Raw genomic sequence first — 17976 nt, forward strand, 5'->3', positions numbered from 1 at the left:
TTTGCAGCACCACAACTCCCAAACGAGTCCTCGGCTGAGCATGCACATCCAGAGCGTAATGCTTCATGAAAGCATGGGGAGAGGACCAAGTGGCGGCCTTACAAATGTCTGTCAAGGAGACACCCTTCAGGAACACCACCGACGTCACCATAGCCCTAGTAGAGTGCCCACGAATGGGCCCAGGCAACAGCTTCTTCGCCAGCAAGTAGCACAATTTAATAGTTTCAGTAAGCCACTTCAAAAGCCTCTGAGATGAAATTCTGGAACCCAACCGAGGAGCAGCATAGGACACAAAGAGATGCTGGTCCTGACGAAAGCTCTTAGAGAGGCTCAGATAGAAAAGTAACGCACGCTTAACATCCAAGGCATGCAACCAACGCTCCTCGTCTGAAGTAGGTGTAGGGTAAAACGTAGGTAGCCAAACTTCCAACTTAAGGTGAAACTGGGAAACCGCCTTAGGGAGAAACGAAACATCAGGAGCCAAAGATACTCTGGACTCGTGAAACACTAAGTATGGGTGGTCACAGCGCATAGCCATGAGCGTCCCCACCTGGCATGCTGACGTGATTGCCACCAGAAATGCAGTCTTCCAGGATAGGAGCTGTAGGGAACAGGTTGCCATCGGTTCAAAAGGGCGCCTGGTCAACCTATCCAAAACTAATGGCAAATCCCACAACTGTGGGGGTGATCTAGTCGGAGGATGCAACCTGACCAGTCCCTTCAGGAATTGCTTCGAACACGAATGAGCAAACACCGAATGCCCCTCAACCGAATCATGTTGAGCTGATATAGCTGATAAGTAAACTTTCACCAAAGAAAAGGAAAGGCCAGCATCAATCAGAGACAAAAGAAAATCAAAAATCACAGGTAAACCCACCCATTGGGTGAGATTGTAGTATCAGCCAAAAACCGGACAAATCTTCCCCACTTCCTGTCAGGACATACGAGTAGACAACTTCCTACTATTAAGGAAAACGTGATGGACCCTACTCGAAAATTCACCGGATCGATGAACCACACTGTCAACTTTAGGGGAGGTACATTGTGGTGAAATACTTGCCCTTCCTGGGCCGAAAGAAAGTCCGGGTCCGCCGGAAAATGATGGAAAGTTCCCTGCGCTAAGTGGAGCAAAACTGGAAACCAGTTTTGCCGAGGCCACCACGGTGTGATTAGTATGCACCTCGGTTCCTCCCTCTTTATCTTGTTGACTACTCTCGTCAGCAGCGGAAGAGGTGGGAACAGGTAAAGAAAGAAACCCTTCCATGGGAACAGTAGACCGTCCCCCAAGGAAGCCAGATCCATCCCTCCCCTGGTGCAAAACAAGGGACACTTATGATTCAGGGCTTTGGCGAAAACATCAATCTGAGGATACCCCCAAAGCTGTAACACTGGTTGAAGGAAACGCCACCGTATCTCCCATTCGTGCGGAGATGCGGCTCCTCTGCTCAAGGAATCTGTCTGGAGATTGAGTACCCCTGGGAGAGGGGAGGCCTTCACATAGATGCCCTGATCCAAACATTCCAACCACAGCTCCATCACTAGAGCACAGAGTTTTCGGGAGACTGTCCCACCCTGTCTGTTGACATAACAAAGGGCTGTATTGTTGTCCATCAGCACAGCTACTAAGGGGCGGAAGGACTGAAGAGCGAAATGAATTGCCAACAGTTCCAGATAGTTTATATGGCAAAGAGTCAGCTGTGGCAGCCATGGACCCCCCACACAGAGTATCCATGTGAGCACCCCATCCCCATACGGACGCATCCATGGTGATCGTAACCATCGTTACAGGGAGATGGGAGGGAGCTCCTGGCTGTTGGGGGGACTGGTTCTACTGCTTGTTTCTGCAAGAGATTGTTCACTTCCTCTAACAAAGGGGGGAAGGAGGAGTGATGACAAAAACTGACTGAGTTGGAACCTGAACAAAGTCTATCTTGTAACCCTCTGTTATAATGGAGAGAACCCATTTGTCTGTGGAGATGGACTCCCATGCAGGTAAGTGGTGACGGAGGCGGGTGGAAGAAGTAGGGGCAGTGGTGTGTAAGGCAGAAAAGTCAAAGACCCTGCTTCGGAGGACAGGATCCCTTGGATTTGTTGGCAGCAGTAGAAGCTGAAGCAAACTTGGACTTATTATTCCCCCGATAAGGGGATCTGCTCTCAGTCTGCGATGAGCGAGGTCTCCAAGATCAGTCAGGGGAAAATTTCTGATAAGGCCTCTTGGGCCAGAGCTTATGCCACTGCTTAGACTTTCCAGCCCGAAAAGAAGTAGGAATGCCAAGGTCTCATGAGGTTTTAATACTTTTGTCCATTTCCTGTAAAACACTATCAGTAGTAGAACTAAAGAGACCTTCACCCTCAAAGGGAAGGTCTTCCACATAAGCCCTGGTGTCAGGCTGAAGGGCTGTCGAGCACAACCAGGAGTGACGGCGTAAGGAAATGGCAGACATTAGAGTCTTAGCAGAGACGTCTACCATGTGTTTTGATGCAGTTAACTGTTGTTTAGCAACAGCAAATCCCTCCCTTTGCAGCTTCTTCATCAAAGACCGCTTATCTTCACTCATAGAGGACAGTAAAGGTGTGAGTTGTTCCCAAATCGAATACTGGTAACGTGCCGTACAGGCAGCATAATTAGGAATTTTTACTCCCAAGGCCCCTGCCGAGTAAAAACGTCTGCCAGCATTATCGATCTTTTTACCCTCTTTATCAGGAGGGGAGGAGTGAGTCTTGCGAGATTTTGAAGACAAAGAGACCACCACAGAATTAGGGTTGGAGTGATTGAAGAGAAACTCAGCACCAGCCTCTTGGACACGATACATGTGGTCTAAACATTGCGAGGAGATTGGTGTGGATGCCGGCTTTGTCCATGGCTCCTTCACTGCTTGCAAAATGTTTTGGGTCACTGGAAGAGCTACAGCTGTTGATGTGTCCCACAGCATGATATCAAACACAGTATCATCCATGACCGGCTGCAGCTGCACAACAGAGAGTGAGAGAGATTGTGCCATACGCTTCACCAGATCCCCATACGACTTGTGATCCTCCAAGGGGTTATCGGGAGATCCTCTGCGATGTGAGAGTCCGGAGAAGGTTCAGCCTGCGCCTTGTCTGGATCATCGATAGCGACCTCGGAATCCGACGTCGAAGACTTCTCTCTCATCTCAGAGTGTTCTAATAGCAGCAGGGTCAAAGCACGCTCGGGTGGGCGAATCGATACCGACGGGTGAACCTGTGGGTCCCCAGACTTCTCCTTACATCTCGGGGAATCACTATCGATGCCGAAGGTGTGCGACAGATCAGAGAATGATGCAAGAACCTGTGAAGCGAAGCACTCGACTCAGCCTCTCTACTCCGAAGATGTCCCGTGCTGGGACGAAGTGGTGCTAGGGGTTCGGTCGGCGCTGAAACCTCAATCTCCGACACCGAACTGCTGTTGCTCCGCTGACGCAAACCCGACCGAGAGGAAAGAGTTTGCTGGGTGAAGTCGATCTCCTGCTCCGACCCTGAAAGGTGGGTCAGTTGTGACCCAAGCCTGCCCCACAACGATTGACTTCTCCGGCAGCTGGGTGATGCAAGGATTTTCCACAGTGGAGCGGTTTGCGCCAATGCCGAATCTGTAGATGCATCCCTAGAAGAAGGAGTGCGGGAAAGTCTGTCCTGCTTCTTGCGCTTGTCCTTCGATTTATGCTTCTTTGGGAGGGATGATCGGGCCCCCGAGTCGTCCTGATGCTTCTTCATCGGAGTAGACTCCACTAACCCTTCAGAGGGTCGCTTCACAGATCGATCTCGCTTGAGACGACGGATCCATCGAGGCCGAGGCTGTGGACTGAGTTGCATCACCCATTGATGTCGAAGGGCCCAATGTCATTTTAGACGGTCGAAGAGCCGATTCGACTAAAGTCGTTGATAGCCTGGCTGAACAATTTTTCCTTGTTTGCTTGGAAAATTTCGAGCAATGTGGGCACGAGTCATCACAGTGACCCTCACCCAAGCACAACAAGCAGAGGGAGTGACCATCCGGGGGAGCGATCTTATTTCCACACTTCAGGCAGTGCTTGAAGAACCCCCAACGTTTTTCCATAGGAAGTGGGAACACGACAAGGGAGGGGAGAAAATTGCCCTGAAGGGCGAAGTCCAACTAAAAGTCTCTCTCTCTTTTTTTTAATATAACAAGAAGGATGGAAAAATGAAAAAATAGATGGGCAAGAAGAAGGAAAACAGAAAAAATGGTAAGTACCGACCGGAGCACTGAAGAAAGATCTTTTCAACATGGTGGTCAAGAAGGAACTGGCGGGATCCTCCCGCTGGCTCTGATAAGCATGCATGCTGGGGCTCCTGCGCATGCTCACTGGGGGGCCAAGTGCAAAAAATCCTGGGCATTTTAGGTACTAATTCGGGGATCGGCGCAGATGCTCTATCCCATGAGTGTGAAGCACAGAGACCATGAAGAAGATTGTCAGATGTTTTTGAGGGCAGGCAGACAGGCAGGAAGGCAAATAGATGGGGAGGGAGAGATGGAAAGAAAGCAACTTTAAATGCGTTCTCCAAACCACCACCTTGGTGATTTAAAGAGAAAAAAGCCTTCTCCAAGTGGGCTGATGGGACAAGTGGGGGCTTTGAGAACCACACAATATGTGTGATGGAGCCACATGTGGCTCCCTGTTCTACAAGGCCAGGTTGTTACGCTTTCAGTTATTACAGTTTTACTTGGTAATGCTTTTTGTACAATTAGGCAATATTTCTGGTGTTGGCTTAATAGCAAACTAGCTCCAACTGGGAAAAATTACAGAAATATACTTCTGCTGACATCAGTAAAGAAGGGAGGAAGCAGATTTATAACCATTAGAAGAAGACTCTGAAGGCACAGAGAAATATCTAAAAAGTCTAATAAGTCTCAACTAAACTAAACGATTTTTCTTTGCACTATGTGACAACACACTTTTCTCTCCGTTTACTTCTGCTGGGAAGGTATACTGTCATTTTAAAAAAAAAGTTTGGGATGATTAATGGTATTAAGCCCTGGCACCAAGAATATTACTTAATGGTAGGAACAGTGCAATGGTATAAATGATAAAATGCTTAAAATAATTTGTTGTGGCAAACAGTTCAGATGGAGGTTAACAACTGGCACTGTGCTTCCCAACATGTTAAGAAAACAGTGTGATCACACCAAACACACACATCAGAATTTGTTTGGGTATATCTGATAGTCTCATCAAATCATCAGTTCCTGGCTTGCCACTAGCCATCAAGATGAGTGCTCAAGTGTGCCTGTTTATCAATACCTGATGGAGGATGCTGGGTTATGGATATAGCCACAAAATTATTTCATGGCCATTTCCAAATACCATACTTGGGCAGGAGACACAATTTCCCCCCACCCCGAATTGGAGGACTGCAGTAGGGCTATTACCAAATTTTAAAGCCCTACCATTCACATTATTTTAACTTCCAGTGTTATATTTCTCCAGTTAAATTTATGCCTCCAGGCTAGACTACTGTAACTCGCTCTGTGTAGGGCTGCCCTTGAGGCTGACCAAGATATGTCAACTGATCCAAAATGCAGCCATGTGGGTCTTTACTGGGACCCCCTGTATGGCATATAGTCAACCTGTGCTGCGTGAGCTGCATTAGCTTCCAGTGGGATACCAAATCAGGTTCAAGGTTCTGGTGTTAACTTTTAAAGCCCTTAACAGCATGCGGCCCATGTACTTTCAGGACCACCTCTCCCAGTATACCCCCAGAAAAGCTTTATGCTCAGGTAATAAAAACTTCCTGGTGGTCCCCAGCCCAAGAGGCATCCAGCTACCCTACCTAGTGGAACACTCTGCTGAATACTATCCATGCCTTGCAGGACTTGTTGCCATTCCACAGGGTATGTAAGGCAGGGATGTTCCACCAGGCACTTGGTTGAGGACAGAGATGGTCCTCTATTTAGTCTGGTATTCCTTTCTTTCCCTGCTCCCCTCCTCTACAAGGCAATGCTATTTCCAGGAACTATCACCATCAGTCCGACTTAGGCTGCTGTAAATCGTATTTTTATGTATTATTTAATTTGGTGGGGGGATATTTTCTTTTGTAAGATCTGTAAATTTATCACTGTTGTATGCTGCCCTGAGCCCTGTTTTCAGGGGACGGCACCTTAAAAGTCAAATTTAATAATTAATTAATTATTCTGGTGAACAGAGGATATAAAAATCCCACACAAGAAATAGGCAAAGCAGGAACACTGTCAATGAAATGGAAAGAACAAAAAAGTTCACACCTGCAACTTATGAAAACAAGAAAAAAAGTTTCTGGCTTAAATGCACTCGAGTATTTTATGTGGACAGGAGGGCTTCCTTTGGTGGAGCTGAAGTTTCTAGCCTCCCCACTCCCATGCAGCCCCAAATGCTACTCCTTGGGGTACCCTATAACCAAAAGGAGCATTTGTGCAGGAGCCAGAGAAGGAAGGCTAAAAACTTGCGCTCTGCGGTCAGAAAAGGTTACATCTTAAGGAACACTCTGGTAGATCTGAATCTATAGGCACACATCCCTACTTTGAAAGAAAGCCTAATGCTTGTAGCGGCTACTTTTCAACCTATTTTGAAAAAAAGACCATTACTTGTAGAGTCTAGTAATCATCCTACTTTTCACTTCTGGGAAATATATTTGGCAGATTTTTTTTTTCCTCTTTCAACCCCATACCAAAGTGCACAGTGGGACGACAGAAATGTGAGTGCACCTGCTGGGAAACATTCTACCATCTTAAAAAAGTGGTTGCCTATTTCATGTCACAGAGAGGAAAAAAATCTTGAGGATTTACAGGTCAAATTGCATTCCAATGACATGAGGTGTAGAAATGCCATGAGAATCTTTCTCACCAGTGTAGCACCTTGTTCATCAGTTGCGTTCAAATCTTGCCCTGTTGCTATCAGCTCTGTGATATCGTTGATCATTGCCTGCTCTGGAGCAGCCCGCATCTCATTGATTTTCTCCTGGGTGATTCCTGCAGCAAAGAAGAGCAGAAAACAAGATGATTGAGAAGAGAACACCCTGCAGATGAAACACCAGAAACGTCACCTGACCACAGGCTGTTTCATAGAAAATGTATTTGATTGGATATACATATTACAAGCCAATGATGAACTATGGGCAAATGTGTAAGACACCACCTTTTTATTAAGAAAATCTGCCCCTGGATGGAAAACCACTTGAGGAACAATCTGGAGCACCATCTGTTGTCTCCCCCTGCTGTTTCTGTGCTTCAAATGTGTCTTCCCCCAAGTACTTGTTATTTAAAACAAACAACTGGGTGGAAATGGAAATGGCTGAGTATCACCAACTCTGCTAGATTGCATCTGTTAAACTTTGAATAAGGAGCTCCAGCATACATGGAGCATTCGGGGCACGGATAGCTCTGCAACAATCAGGGTCCCTCCATTCACCTCAGCAATGGGAAAGAATGTGTGGAGCCCACCCTAATATTAAAGGAAGTAGGGTGGACCTCATTTGCCCAAAGCTCTATTAAAGCCCTGCAGAGCTTTGGACTAAGGTCATTGTGTTTAAAACTGTTTTCAAAAGGTAATTTTTGGAGTTCTGGGATGTGTATGGATTATAGGTTTTCAGCAAGTTGAGGTTAATACCAGAGAGCAATAGTTGCTCATGGTGCATTCATTCTTTCCTCCTGTCTTGCCATAACCTCTGGGCTTCTGGATTTCTATAGTATTTCACACAACTCCTGGGAAACCCCAAAATGACCTTCCACTGGGGCAACTAGCTCTGCTGCCATAAAGACAAGAAAACATATCTCAATGGTAGAAAATAGGCTTTGCATGCAGACAGATGGGATCAGGATCAATTCCCAGCATCTCCAGTTAGAAGGCTTTCAGCATAACTAGGGAAGATTTCTGTCACAGACTTTTACGGTTCCACCAGTTAATGCAGGAAAAACTTGGATAGATAGACCAAAAATCTGATTTAGTGAAAGTTTCAAATGAGTCAAGATATGGCACAACTCTTGGACTGTGCACTCCAGGGACTCCCTCCTCCCTCGCCTCCATCTATTTGCCTGCTTATCTTCCTTCCTATCTTGCAGCTCTCACATCTGATATTCCTGCCTCATGGCTCTCAAACATCTGATGTTTATTCTATGTGGCTCTCACATTAAGCAAGTTTGGCCACCCCTGCTCTAAGGGAAGTGATTGCTATTAGGATATAAATTCACTGGCTCCTCTCTGCCAAACAAAACTCATCCACTTTTCCTTTTCCTCATAATGTTTGGCATAGTCATCAAACTATTAGTGCTAGGTCAGGGTGAGCACATTGTCATGTTAAGAGGAAAGTCACTTCTGCTGCTCTTTATAAATTATTTTCTATGATGATCATCCACTGTCCTTGCACAAACTATTCTAATGCAAACGTCTGTTTCTTTTGATAACTGATGTGCTCCATTCTCAAATATGAGAAAACTGCCACTCCAAGTTATGTATTAAATGTTATACCTGTGACCTAAATGAAAGTTTCATTCTTGCATTACATATTCTTCTTCATTCCACAAAGGTGGTAAAAACCTTTTATATCAAGGATAAAACTATTTTCAAATTAAATGCATGGTATCATATATAAAAGCCAGTTCTTTCTATTACCTGATCATGCTGGAGGCTTACCTCTGCCTTAGACCCTGGAGAGCTGCTGCCAGTCTGAGCATACAGTATTTTTTTTGGGGGGGAGAAGTTCATCTGCTTGGCATGCAGAAATTTCAGGTTCAATCCTCAGCATCTCAATTTAAAAAGATCAGGTAACAGGTGATGTGAAAGACCTCTGCCTGAGACCCTGGAGAACTGCTACCAGTCTGACCTTGATGGACCAAGGGTCTGATTCAATATAAAGCGGCTTCATATGTGTTCATGTGTCATGTGATGGAGGAGATAAAATTCATGAACTCTTCCTCTCTGCTTTGGGGCCCTTTCCATTTGGTGAAGGAAGAATGGCAGAAAGAATGCAGCTGCTCAGTGGAATTCCTTCTGGTCTAGGCCAAGTACACCAGGTCCTGCTCTGTTTTTCCCTTGCCTGTTCAGGATAGTCATCTAAATGAGGAAGGGACAGGAACCCTGCCCCCCACCAAAAATAAAAATAAAAAAATTCTGCAGCATGTAGCCTTTCCCTGCCACAGCAGACAAAGGGGAAGGAGCTTAACAGAAGTAGTTTAAATTACTATTCTACTATTTCTACTGCATTTTTATCCTACCATCCTTCCAAGAGTCCAGCTCAGCAGACATGGTCCTCCTCTTATCCTAGACAGAATGTGGAGTGGGGGGGAGAGGAACCTTGCTACCTCCCAGCTCAACAGCTGTCGTTTTTCTAATAAATTAATGATAATGATGGTGACAACAGCAATAATAAACTGATGAAGTATTTGCAACACTAAAACTCATAAAGGAATTGTCTCAGCTGACAGGTGCACCTGACAGGTTTTAGACCTAAACTTGACTGCAAATGTGAAAAACATGCATTTTGCACGGGTCATCTATGCTTCCCTTGCTCAGTTTCAAAACTGAATTAAAAATTGGTATGCAATGATGAAATTTAGGATCAGGTTTAGTTTCCAAAATCCCAAGGCACGACCAGTGTATGGACTGTTGATGGGTTAACAGAGCAATCCTAAAAAGGAGAGGGGCAATTGGAATAGGGACCCAATTGATCCCTACACCAGCGTGACTCAGAGTTATGCCAGCATAAGAGTAGTTTATACTGATGCAGGGCACTAGTGGCACTACTGAGTCCTATTGACTGCAGCACCACAGCTGCATGCTGTTGAGGGAACAGCACAAACCCTACTGCCAGCACAGATGTGGGCATTCCAGGGGTGTGGTGGCAGTTAGGCAGCTTCCAAGGTGTTTCAGGATGAGAATGCCCCCCTCCGCAAAGCAGGCACAACATTTCACCAGTAAAGATGGCATCATAGCCTACTGACAGTCATAGTAACATCAAATTCACTTTTCCCCACACCACAGCTGTGGCTATGGCCACAGGACCCCAAGCAACTCAGGATACCGACTAAGTGCACACCCAATCAGCACACTCCCCTGCTCCAGCCATGCCCTTCTTAAGGACCCAATCACACCTTCCCACCCTACAAATGGATCCAGGAGGTTGCTCCAGAATTCAGAGGGAGGGCATGCAGCGCAAAATGCTGTCTGTCTGACAGCTCCCTGCTAAGTAGACATAGAGTGAGCACACATGCACCCTAGTGTCAGGCACAACAAACAGCAACAACTGGGAAAGCACCTGGGAGGAATACACCACAGGGAAAGCAAAGTTCACACTTTGTGGCTGACATCTCCCAGATTTCAGCCCACACAGGTACACCAGGCCCTCCCCTGGGATTCCAAGGGACAGCTGCATGTCAACAGGTAAGCAAGGCCATTGGCATCCCAGCCATCCTGGAGAATATTTGGGTATACAAAAAAGGGCTCAAATGGCAAACAACAGTGGCAACTGAGCAATGTTGGCCGCCCACAGCACTAGTAATGGGTGCTGTGAACTATATGCATCTTGCCCTTTCAGATGGCCCTCCAGCAGCACAGCAACCATGACAGTAAATGCTGCCGCTGCTCACTGAGTTCCAGAAATACACTAGCATCTGAGGGCCCATGGAATCAGGAGTATTCATCCTGTTATGGGGTGGATGTAGGGATACACTGTGGAGAGACTGGTCATCTATCTGCATGAATGTGTGGTCTCATACACAAACCTCCTCCTCTATGCTTTCCTTGCAGAAGTTACACCTCAGCTGTCCAGCCTGAGGGGCAACTGACACATGGCCTAATCCTCTCACCTGGTAGAAATTCCTAGCTCTGTAGTCACTGTCATCCCCCTCCCCTTTGCAGTGGATCCTAAAAATGTGAAAAACAACGGTTGACAGGGCATGGCCACTTCTTGGTCACATCCAAGAAGAAGGGTCCCAGATGAACAGGAGCTCCATGGCAGCAACCTCACTGGCCCCTCTGGATGCCAGAGGCCACCATGACTCTGCCAGTTAGCCCACAGGCATGTGTCTACAGATCTGACCAAGCCCTGTACCTGGCCAGGTGTGCCCAGGGGTGGTGCTGTGTTTAGTCCATTCTGGCACGCAGACCACCCTGTCAGTTCCAGTGACACACTAATGGGGGCATGTGCTGAAGCGGGGGGTCCAACCCTTATTTGGAGGGGAAAGCCCATACAGGACTGGTGGCACCCCCATGCACTGTGGTGGGGTTTCAGACATCACGGGCAGGCCACCAGTGGGTCTGTCATTCCCCACATGGGTTGAAGGGAGGAGAGGTTCCCTCAACTGCTTCTGCCATCAGATGGCATGCTTGTACATGCTTCCACTCGAGATGGCCCCAGTGTCCTGCCTCACAGAACTCCAGGCCCCGTACACTGGCCCATGGACCCTCCACATTGGCCCCACCATGGAGAGGTGGGAGGCATTTCAGCCTGGTGATATTCTGGAGCATGGTGCAAACTGCAATAAGCTTTGCTACCAGACGCTGCATAGTTCTGCAGCCCCCAGTTTGGTGGAGGCACTGGAATCACATCTTCCAACTGGCCAAATGCCTGCTCAATCACCATGTGTATTTGTCAGTGGGCTTGGATGTAGGCTGTGCAGTTGGGTAGGTCATCTTCAAGATACAGCATCAGCAAATATGGCAGAGGATACCACTTGTCACCTGGAGGGAATGGCATGTGAGGCATCAGGTTTGGTGTCCTCTGCTATATGCCTGCCCATCATACTAACCCAGGAGCCATCCATTGCCCTCTGGCCAGCCAGGCAACAGGTGACTGAGGCTGGATTTAGCATAGAACTGGGTGTCATGGATGCTGCCCAGGAACTTGGCCACAACATCCATAAAGATGCCCTGGTGGTCACAGGATGCCTGATTTCAGGCTATAGAAATAGTGGCAATTATGGTATACCTTTGGCTCCTTCTGGGGGATGATAAGGGCTATGTGGGTGCAGTCAACAACCCCCACTACGTTGATGTAGCCTCCGAATGATGCAAACCCTGCCCTGATGGGTGCAACATCACCTTCCTAGGTGAGGAAGTGCACATTCTCCTGGAGGTGTGCCAGCATGGCATCTAGAAAGCTGTGCAGGCAGCAGCTAGCTGAAGACTGCAATACCTCTAATACAGAAGGGGGCACCATCCCACCTACGGCTAGTCTGGCGTGGGGAAAAGGGACAGTAGACATGAAGGTGGCAGGTAGCCAGAGCCACAATCATCCAGGTGGCTAGCATCTCCCCACCCCCCCAGATGCAAGCTACCTCCTTTGTGAGCAGCACACTGCCTGCAGCCACCTCCTGATGGGTGATGGCCATGGTGGGAGCATGGGAGGGTGGGGCAGGGCAAGGGGATCAGCATCTTCCCATGGTAGGGCAGCCTATCTCCACATTCCCATCTGTAGGTGGCATGGCCACTGCAACATCTGATGTCAGGGCCAGCCATCGCCAGCCAAACTGGACCGAGGCTGAGAAGGCTAGTGGAGTGTGCCAGTGTTGCCCTTGCTACCCCCAGGAGCAGCTCTGCCACCTCCTGCCACTGTGCATTCTGGTTCATAACCCTGGAATGACCTCTGTCCTGGGGCATGCTGTCAAGACAGAGATGTCCACTCTAAAATGCTGGAACAATTCCTTTGGTCCCACTTGGAAGAGAGTCTGTGCCCTCATGGCCAAAGGTATTCTTAACAGGCAAGCAGGGGAGGAAGGTCTGCCAGGAGCAGAAACCATCATGTGGGCAGTGGGTGTGGGTGACCATGGCACTGAGGTCATGTGTGGTGTCATGGTCACTGTTACTACCTGACCCCCCACTGTATGCAACCACCCCCCATTGTCTTGGCCAATGTCCTTCCACCACACAGGTGACTTGTAGGGTGAGGATGCTGCCTTGGGCCCAGCCTCCAATGTCAGTGAGGAGGGTCAAGATTGCAGGAGCATTCAGGTACCAACCCCTGCCCCCTTGGAGGAGGGTAACTCCGCCATCATCATGTCCCCATCTCCACAGCCAGGGTACTCTTATGACACCTCCCCCAGGACCTCTCACCAAGGACCTCACCCCCACATGTCTAGCAAGGAAGAGATGAAGTTGAGTGAGAGGGAGGAGGACCAAGGCAGCCAAGGCTCCCAGGCTGTGGGCTGAGGGAGGTGAGATGCCTTGGAGGGGCTGGCATCCAAGCACTCCAGTGAACTAACTGCTGTGTTCTCCCCCTGTGCCTCAGTCCTTATTCCCTGATGTTTGCTGCTGCTGTTGTGGACCAACTATGTGCCATGACCCTAAGGATGTGCATGGCAACAGGTTGCTGGGCATCACAAGGTCCACAGAACAGTTGGCAGCAGCCCTGCCCCGGCAGAAGGGGCAGGGGGGTAGTGGCAAAGCAACTGCCCATAGGTAAGGTGCTGTGGCTGACGGTGACCTGGAGGATGGAGGGGGTTCTAGCCCCTTACCAGGTCATCGAGCATGGGGCCTGCATCCAGCACAAACAATCCCACACACCCTTTCCTCTGTCTGGGCAGCAATTGAGAAGAAATGGCTGGAGAACCATCGCAGGTGGTGGGAAACCTTTTCCAAGGGGCATCAATAGATGGAAGCATCTGTAACGATGGCTGCCAGGTGCCTGGAGGAGTTTTTTGCCACAGTGAGGGATGTGGGTGAGGGACAAGAGTGCATCAAAAGGCTGTGGGGGACCTGTCTGAGTCTCTTTGGGGGCTCCCAGCACCCCTATGCCCCCTGCCACTCCTCCAGCTATGCCTCCAGTGGGGGTGGTATGCAAGTTGGCACAGGGTGTGGCCAACTCAATGCTGTGGGAGCCCTTCTGGACGCTACAGCCAGCAGTCAGCAGGGGCACCCAAACATCTATGTTCTTATTCACTGTCACCATCTGGGGCCCTGTGTGCAAAGCACCACTATGGGGGGGCCTGTGGGGCGAATGGGTGACACCGTCCTCCCCACTGTTATGTGGTTGGAGTTGCTAACAGGAGGTGGTCTCTTTAAGGAGTGTGTGTGGCAGAGGAGGAGCATGGCTCCTGTGGCCTGTTCCTCTCCACCCTCTGCCAGTGACAAACTCTTGGCTCAGCCTCCTCAAATCATAACTCCCATTGGCCTTGCCTGTCCTGTCTATCACACCACCCCACCTCGCAACAACACCAGAATGGACCACTGTGGCAGGATTGCCACAGATGCTGTCACAGCAGTGCCCAGCAACTCTGTTGGGGCACCTTTTTTCCACTTGGTCATCATGTAAGTATCCTCTCAGAGAGGCAACTAGTGGTGCCACAGCTGCACCATGGCCAGCCGCCACAGGACAGGCACAACACAGGATTGCTCTGTCTAGCAGATAACTCATTCACTCATATCAAACGGAATTGTAGTTTTAGGAGGGCATCCATGCTTTTGCTGCTCTGTAAAATGTATAGAATGGAGCAGTTCAGGAGGGCATTTTTATAAAGGGACCAAGGTGGTAGTAACAAGGGAAATGTTCAAATAAAATTGTCCAAGAGGGCTCTTTTTTATAAAAGGGATGTGACTGTAGTTATAGTGCCTGAAATTTTTAGGCAGTTTCCCCCTTTATTGGGTTTATTCTACTGCTTTTATTTTATTGGTTTCTAGTTTTGTAATTCAGTTTTATTGCACTATTTGTCACATTGATTGTATTCATTTTACTGCATTGCTTTCTAATTCTGTAATCTGCCTTGAGTTTCAATGAGAAAAGTGGACTATAAATGAAGTAAACAAATACAAATAAAGTTGTACCACAGCGTAGGGAGGAAAATGCAAGAAAAGACATGGACCAACAGCTGAAGTACCATGTTTTCATACCAAGCCTTACCCTGGTATGCCATGCAGGTCTCAATGACATCTAAAGTTGGCTCATCTTCGCAGAGGTCATATGGCATATTTCCATCTGCATTCACAGCCAGTAGGTCTGCCCCACTGCAAGGAGAAAGCCAGGCATGAGAGCTATATGCACATTCCAGGCCCATTGGAGGGGATGCATGATGACCCAAACATTGCTTCAAATGACCATCTCTTTATTGGAAACATGTTTGACCAGGTCTTCAAAGTGCCAAATGAATGGAGCAAAGCAGCATAAAACAATCTAGGTTCACTAGTTTGGGGTTAGGGGAAAGTTCATGGCTCAGTGGCTGTACATTTGTTTGGCATGTATAAGCTCCCAGGTTCAAATCCCAGAAAATGTCACTTTCACCCCAGGGATCCATTTCTCAATTGGGAGCATCCTACTTCCTGGTACACTCAAAAACTGATGTGGTGGAGTAGTTAAGAGAATGATCGGCAATCTGAGAAATCTCCTGTTTAAATCTCAGTTCTCCCACCAGTTCTGCAGGTGGCCTTACACAAGACACTTTTCCCCATTCTAAACTACCCATATGCAATACAGGGATAATAATGCTGACCAGCCTTCCAGGGCTGATACAAGGACTACAACGAAATAGTGGCTTGGCCCCACTGGAGCGTTTCTGTGAATGGAAGGATTTCTGCTTTGGAACACCACTTTCTCACCTCTGTCTTTCTGTTAGAGGCCAAATGCCCCCTAAAATGCTGTTCTTGGGAGACTCCTAGGAATATGGGCTAGGGGATCTGGGGCTGCAGTGAGGAGCAAGAAAGTCACCTTCCACAGATGGAAATTTTGCTCAGTCAATGGAGTACAGGCACTTGAATCACTTAAAGTATTACATAAATGCTAAGCATTATTAGCATTAACTCACTGTGTGAGTTGGAATCATCATGCACCTGTGTTCTTTGTCAGAATCTCCCCCTACCCCAGCCAGAAGAGATATGAAAAGACAACTGCTAAAAAGAACCTGACTCCTAATACAAATCCCTGGAAAAATTCCATACTCTCTGTCCATTACAAGGATGCCCCTCATACACTTTCACTGTCTCCTTTCAAACAATTTTTCTTGATCATCTCCATCCATTCCTGTTACAATTTCATCCAGGACTCCCAAGATTGGCAGTTCCTGTAATAAATAGCTAGGAATCTCCTAATGCATTTTGAACCACACACAGACTCAATGTGAAAATAATATTCTGATACAGATTAAGCTTGATGTGCCTTGACATTTACTGCCTTTGAACTCACATTTATATTCATATTCATTTTCCCTTCCCAGGGGAAAAAAAGAAAATTACAATATAAAAAACACAAGCTTTTTTTTTTTTTAAACTGAGTCTGTCTAAACCAGCAAACAAAGCACAGGATCAGACATCCTTTGTGTTGGCTGTTGCCTCCACAGGTCTCTGTGGGCTCCATGTTCTGACACTGAAGCCTTTTGATTCTGTATTCAAACAGGCTCTTTGATCTGAAAAGCTTCTTACAGAAAACTACTTTGATAGGAACAACAGCATGCTGTGTTGTATTCTGCTTTTTAAAAAAACAAACAACCCCCCCCCCTCTATATTGCCCGTTCTGGTACAGAGAGACCACTGGGGAAAAACTGTGACATTCTTATTATTATGGAGGCTCAAGCCAAACAGAAGCTATCTGTCCACTGCATTTGTATTTTTCCTTTCCTCCATGGCTATATACTCCCCCCACCTTTACAACAGCCTTTAAATTTTTAGGATTGGTTGATGTCAGACTTTTGCAGCTTACTGTGTTTTAGAGTAGAATCCACATGGCCCACCAATACAGGTTAATCTTCCAAAGCAAAAGCACATGTTCAAGATACCTTAACTTAAGTCATAATTCATTATGTATTACATTATCTTGGTTAAGAGCACGGGACAAGTCTTGTGAGGTCAAAATTCTTGGAAACAACACAGCAATCAACCAGCAATATGTGATCCCAACACAAACAGGCCACCAGTTGTCCACAATCTCCCATGAACACACTACTTCAGATTTCATGGGAACAGGGAAGGCACATAGCACAAATCCATATTTTTTTTCTTCTGTCAAGTCTATTCCAAACAAATCACTTTTATTTTTTTTGCCACCAAGTCACAGCTGACTTATGGTGACCCTGTCTCAAGGCAAGAGATGTTCAGAGGCATTTCCCATCGCGTGCCTTCATGTCATGACCCTGATATTCCTTGGAGGTCACCCATCCAAATACTAGGCAGAGCCGACTCTGCTTAGCTTTTGAGATCTAGATGAGATCAGGCTAACCTAGGTTACCCAGGTAGGCAGACAAATCCTACCAAGGTCAAAATACTAGGGCTGCTTGTCTATGAAAAATATTAAGACAGTTGTTCTGGAAATAAAGTCAATAATGACAGCAGAATAGCTAGACACTTCAAATATCCACCCTATCTTGTCTTGGCCCTTTAGGTTCTGACTCAGAGAGGCAGTGTCAAAAGCATGCTGCAATTACCTTAGACCATAAGCAGAAGGGGTGGACTGGAAATGCAAGGTAAAGCATGTAAACCCCAACTTGTATTCCACAGTATCCATCATAGCCCACATAGCACAACATATCATGGGTCACCTACTGCTGAATCAGGATCTTCACCAAGTTGATGTGCCCACATGTTGCTGCTGCATGGAGAGGAGTCCACAATTCATTGTCCTTTGCATTGACATTGGCTCCATGGTTCAGGAGAAGCTTGACTATTTCTTCATAGTTGTCTATGCAGCACTATAGAAGAATCAAACCCAGAAAGGGTTAAGAGCACCTGTACACATGTAAAATAATTCCTGTGTTAAATCAAAACCAGAGTGCAACTCAGCCTCACAGTGTTTATATGTGGGAAAGAAGCCTGCTTACTCCATTTTCCTAACTACCAATTGTAGCTGTTCCTTAAATATACAGAACTCAAGCAAGAAGTATAACTGGGGGTCAAAACCAGATGTAAAAGAGATCACAGATCTCCTTCATTCTGAAAAATGTTGGCTGCTCACAGAGCTGCAATTGCAGCCATATGGGAAGGGATAAGAGAAATTAACTCTTCAAGCCCCACTTGGGCTGTGATCGCACCCACTAAATAATGCCCTTTCAAT

At 47.1% G+C, this 17976-nt stretch overlaps 1 protein-coding gene across 2 annotated transcripts in view; it reads right to left on the reverse strand.

Annotated features, from left to right (window-relative positions):
- Nucleotides 1–17976, reverse strand: part of PPP1R16B (protein phosphatase 1 regulatory subunit 16B) — a 175205-nt gene that overhangs the window by 13020 nt on the left and 144209 nt on the right. For both annotated transcript variants that reach the window (XM_060230928.1, XM_060230929.1), the window contains exons 4-6: nucleotides 17469–17614; nucleotides 14842–14945; nucleotides 6858–6982 (exon numbers count right to left, since the gene is read on the reverse strand). In XM_060230928.1, the coding sequence (XP_060086911.1) occupies nucleotides 6858–6982; nucleotides 14842–14945; nucleotides 17469–17614 (375 nt within the window). The remainder of the gene's footprint in view (nucleotides 1–6857; nucleotides 6983–14841; nucleotides 14946–17468; nucleotides 17615–17976) is intronic.

This window comes from Heteronotia binoei, chromosome 2, assembly GCF_032191835.1.
Source record: "Heteronotia binoei isolate CCM8104 ecotype False Entrance Well chromosome 2, APGP_CSIRO_Hbin_v1, whole genome shotgun sequence".
Lineage (NCBI taxonomy): Eukaryota > Metazoa > Chordata > Lepidosauria > Squamata > Gekkonidae > Heteronotia > Heteronotia binoei.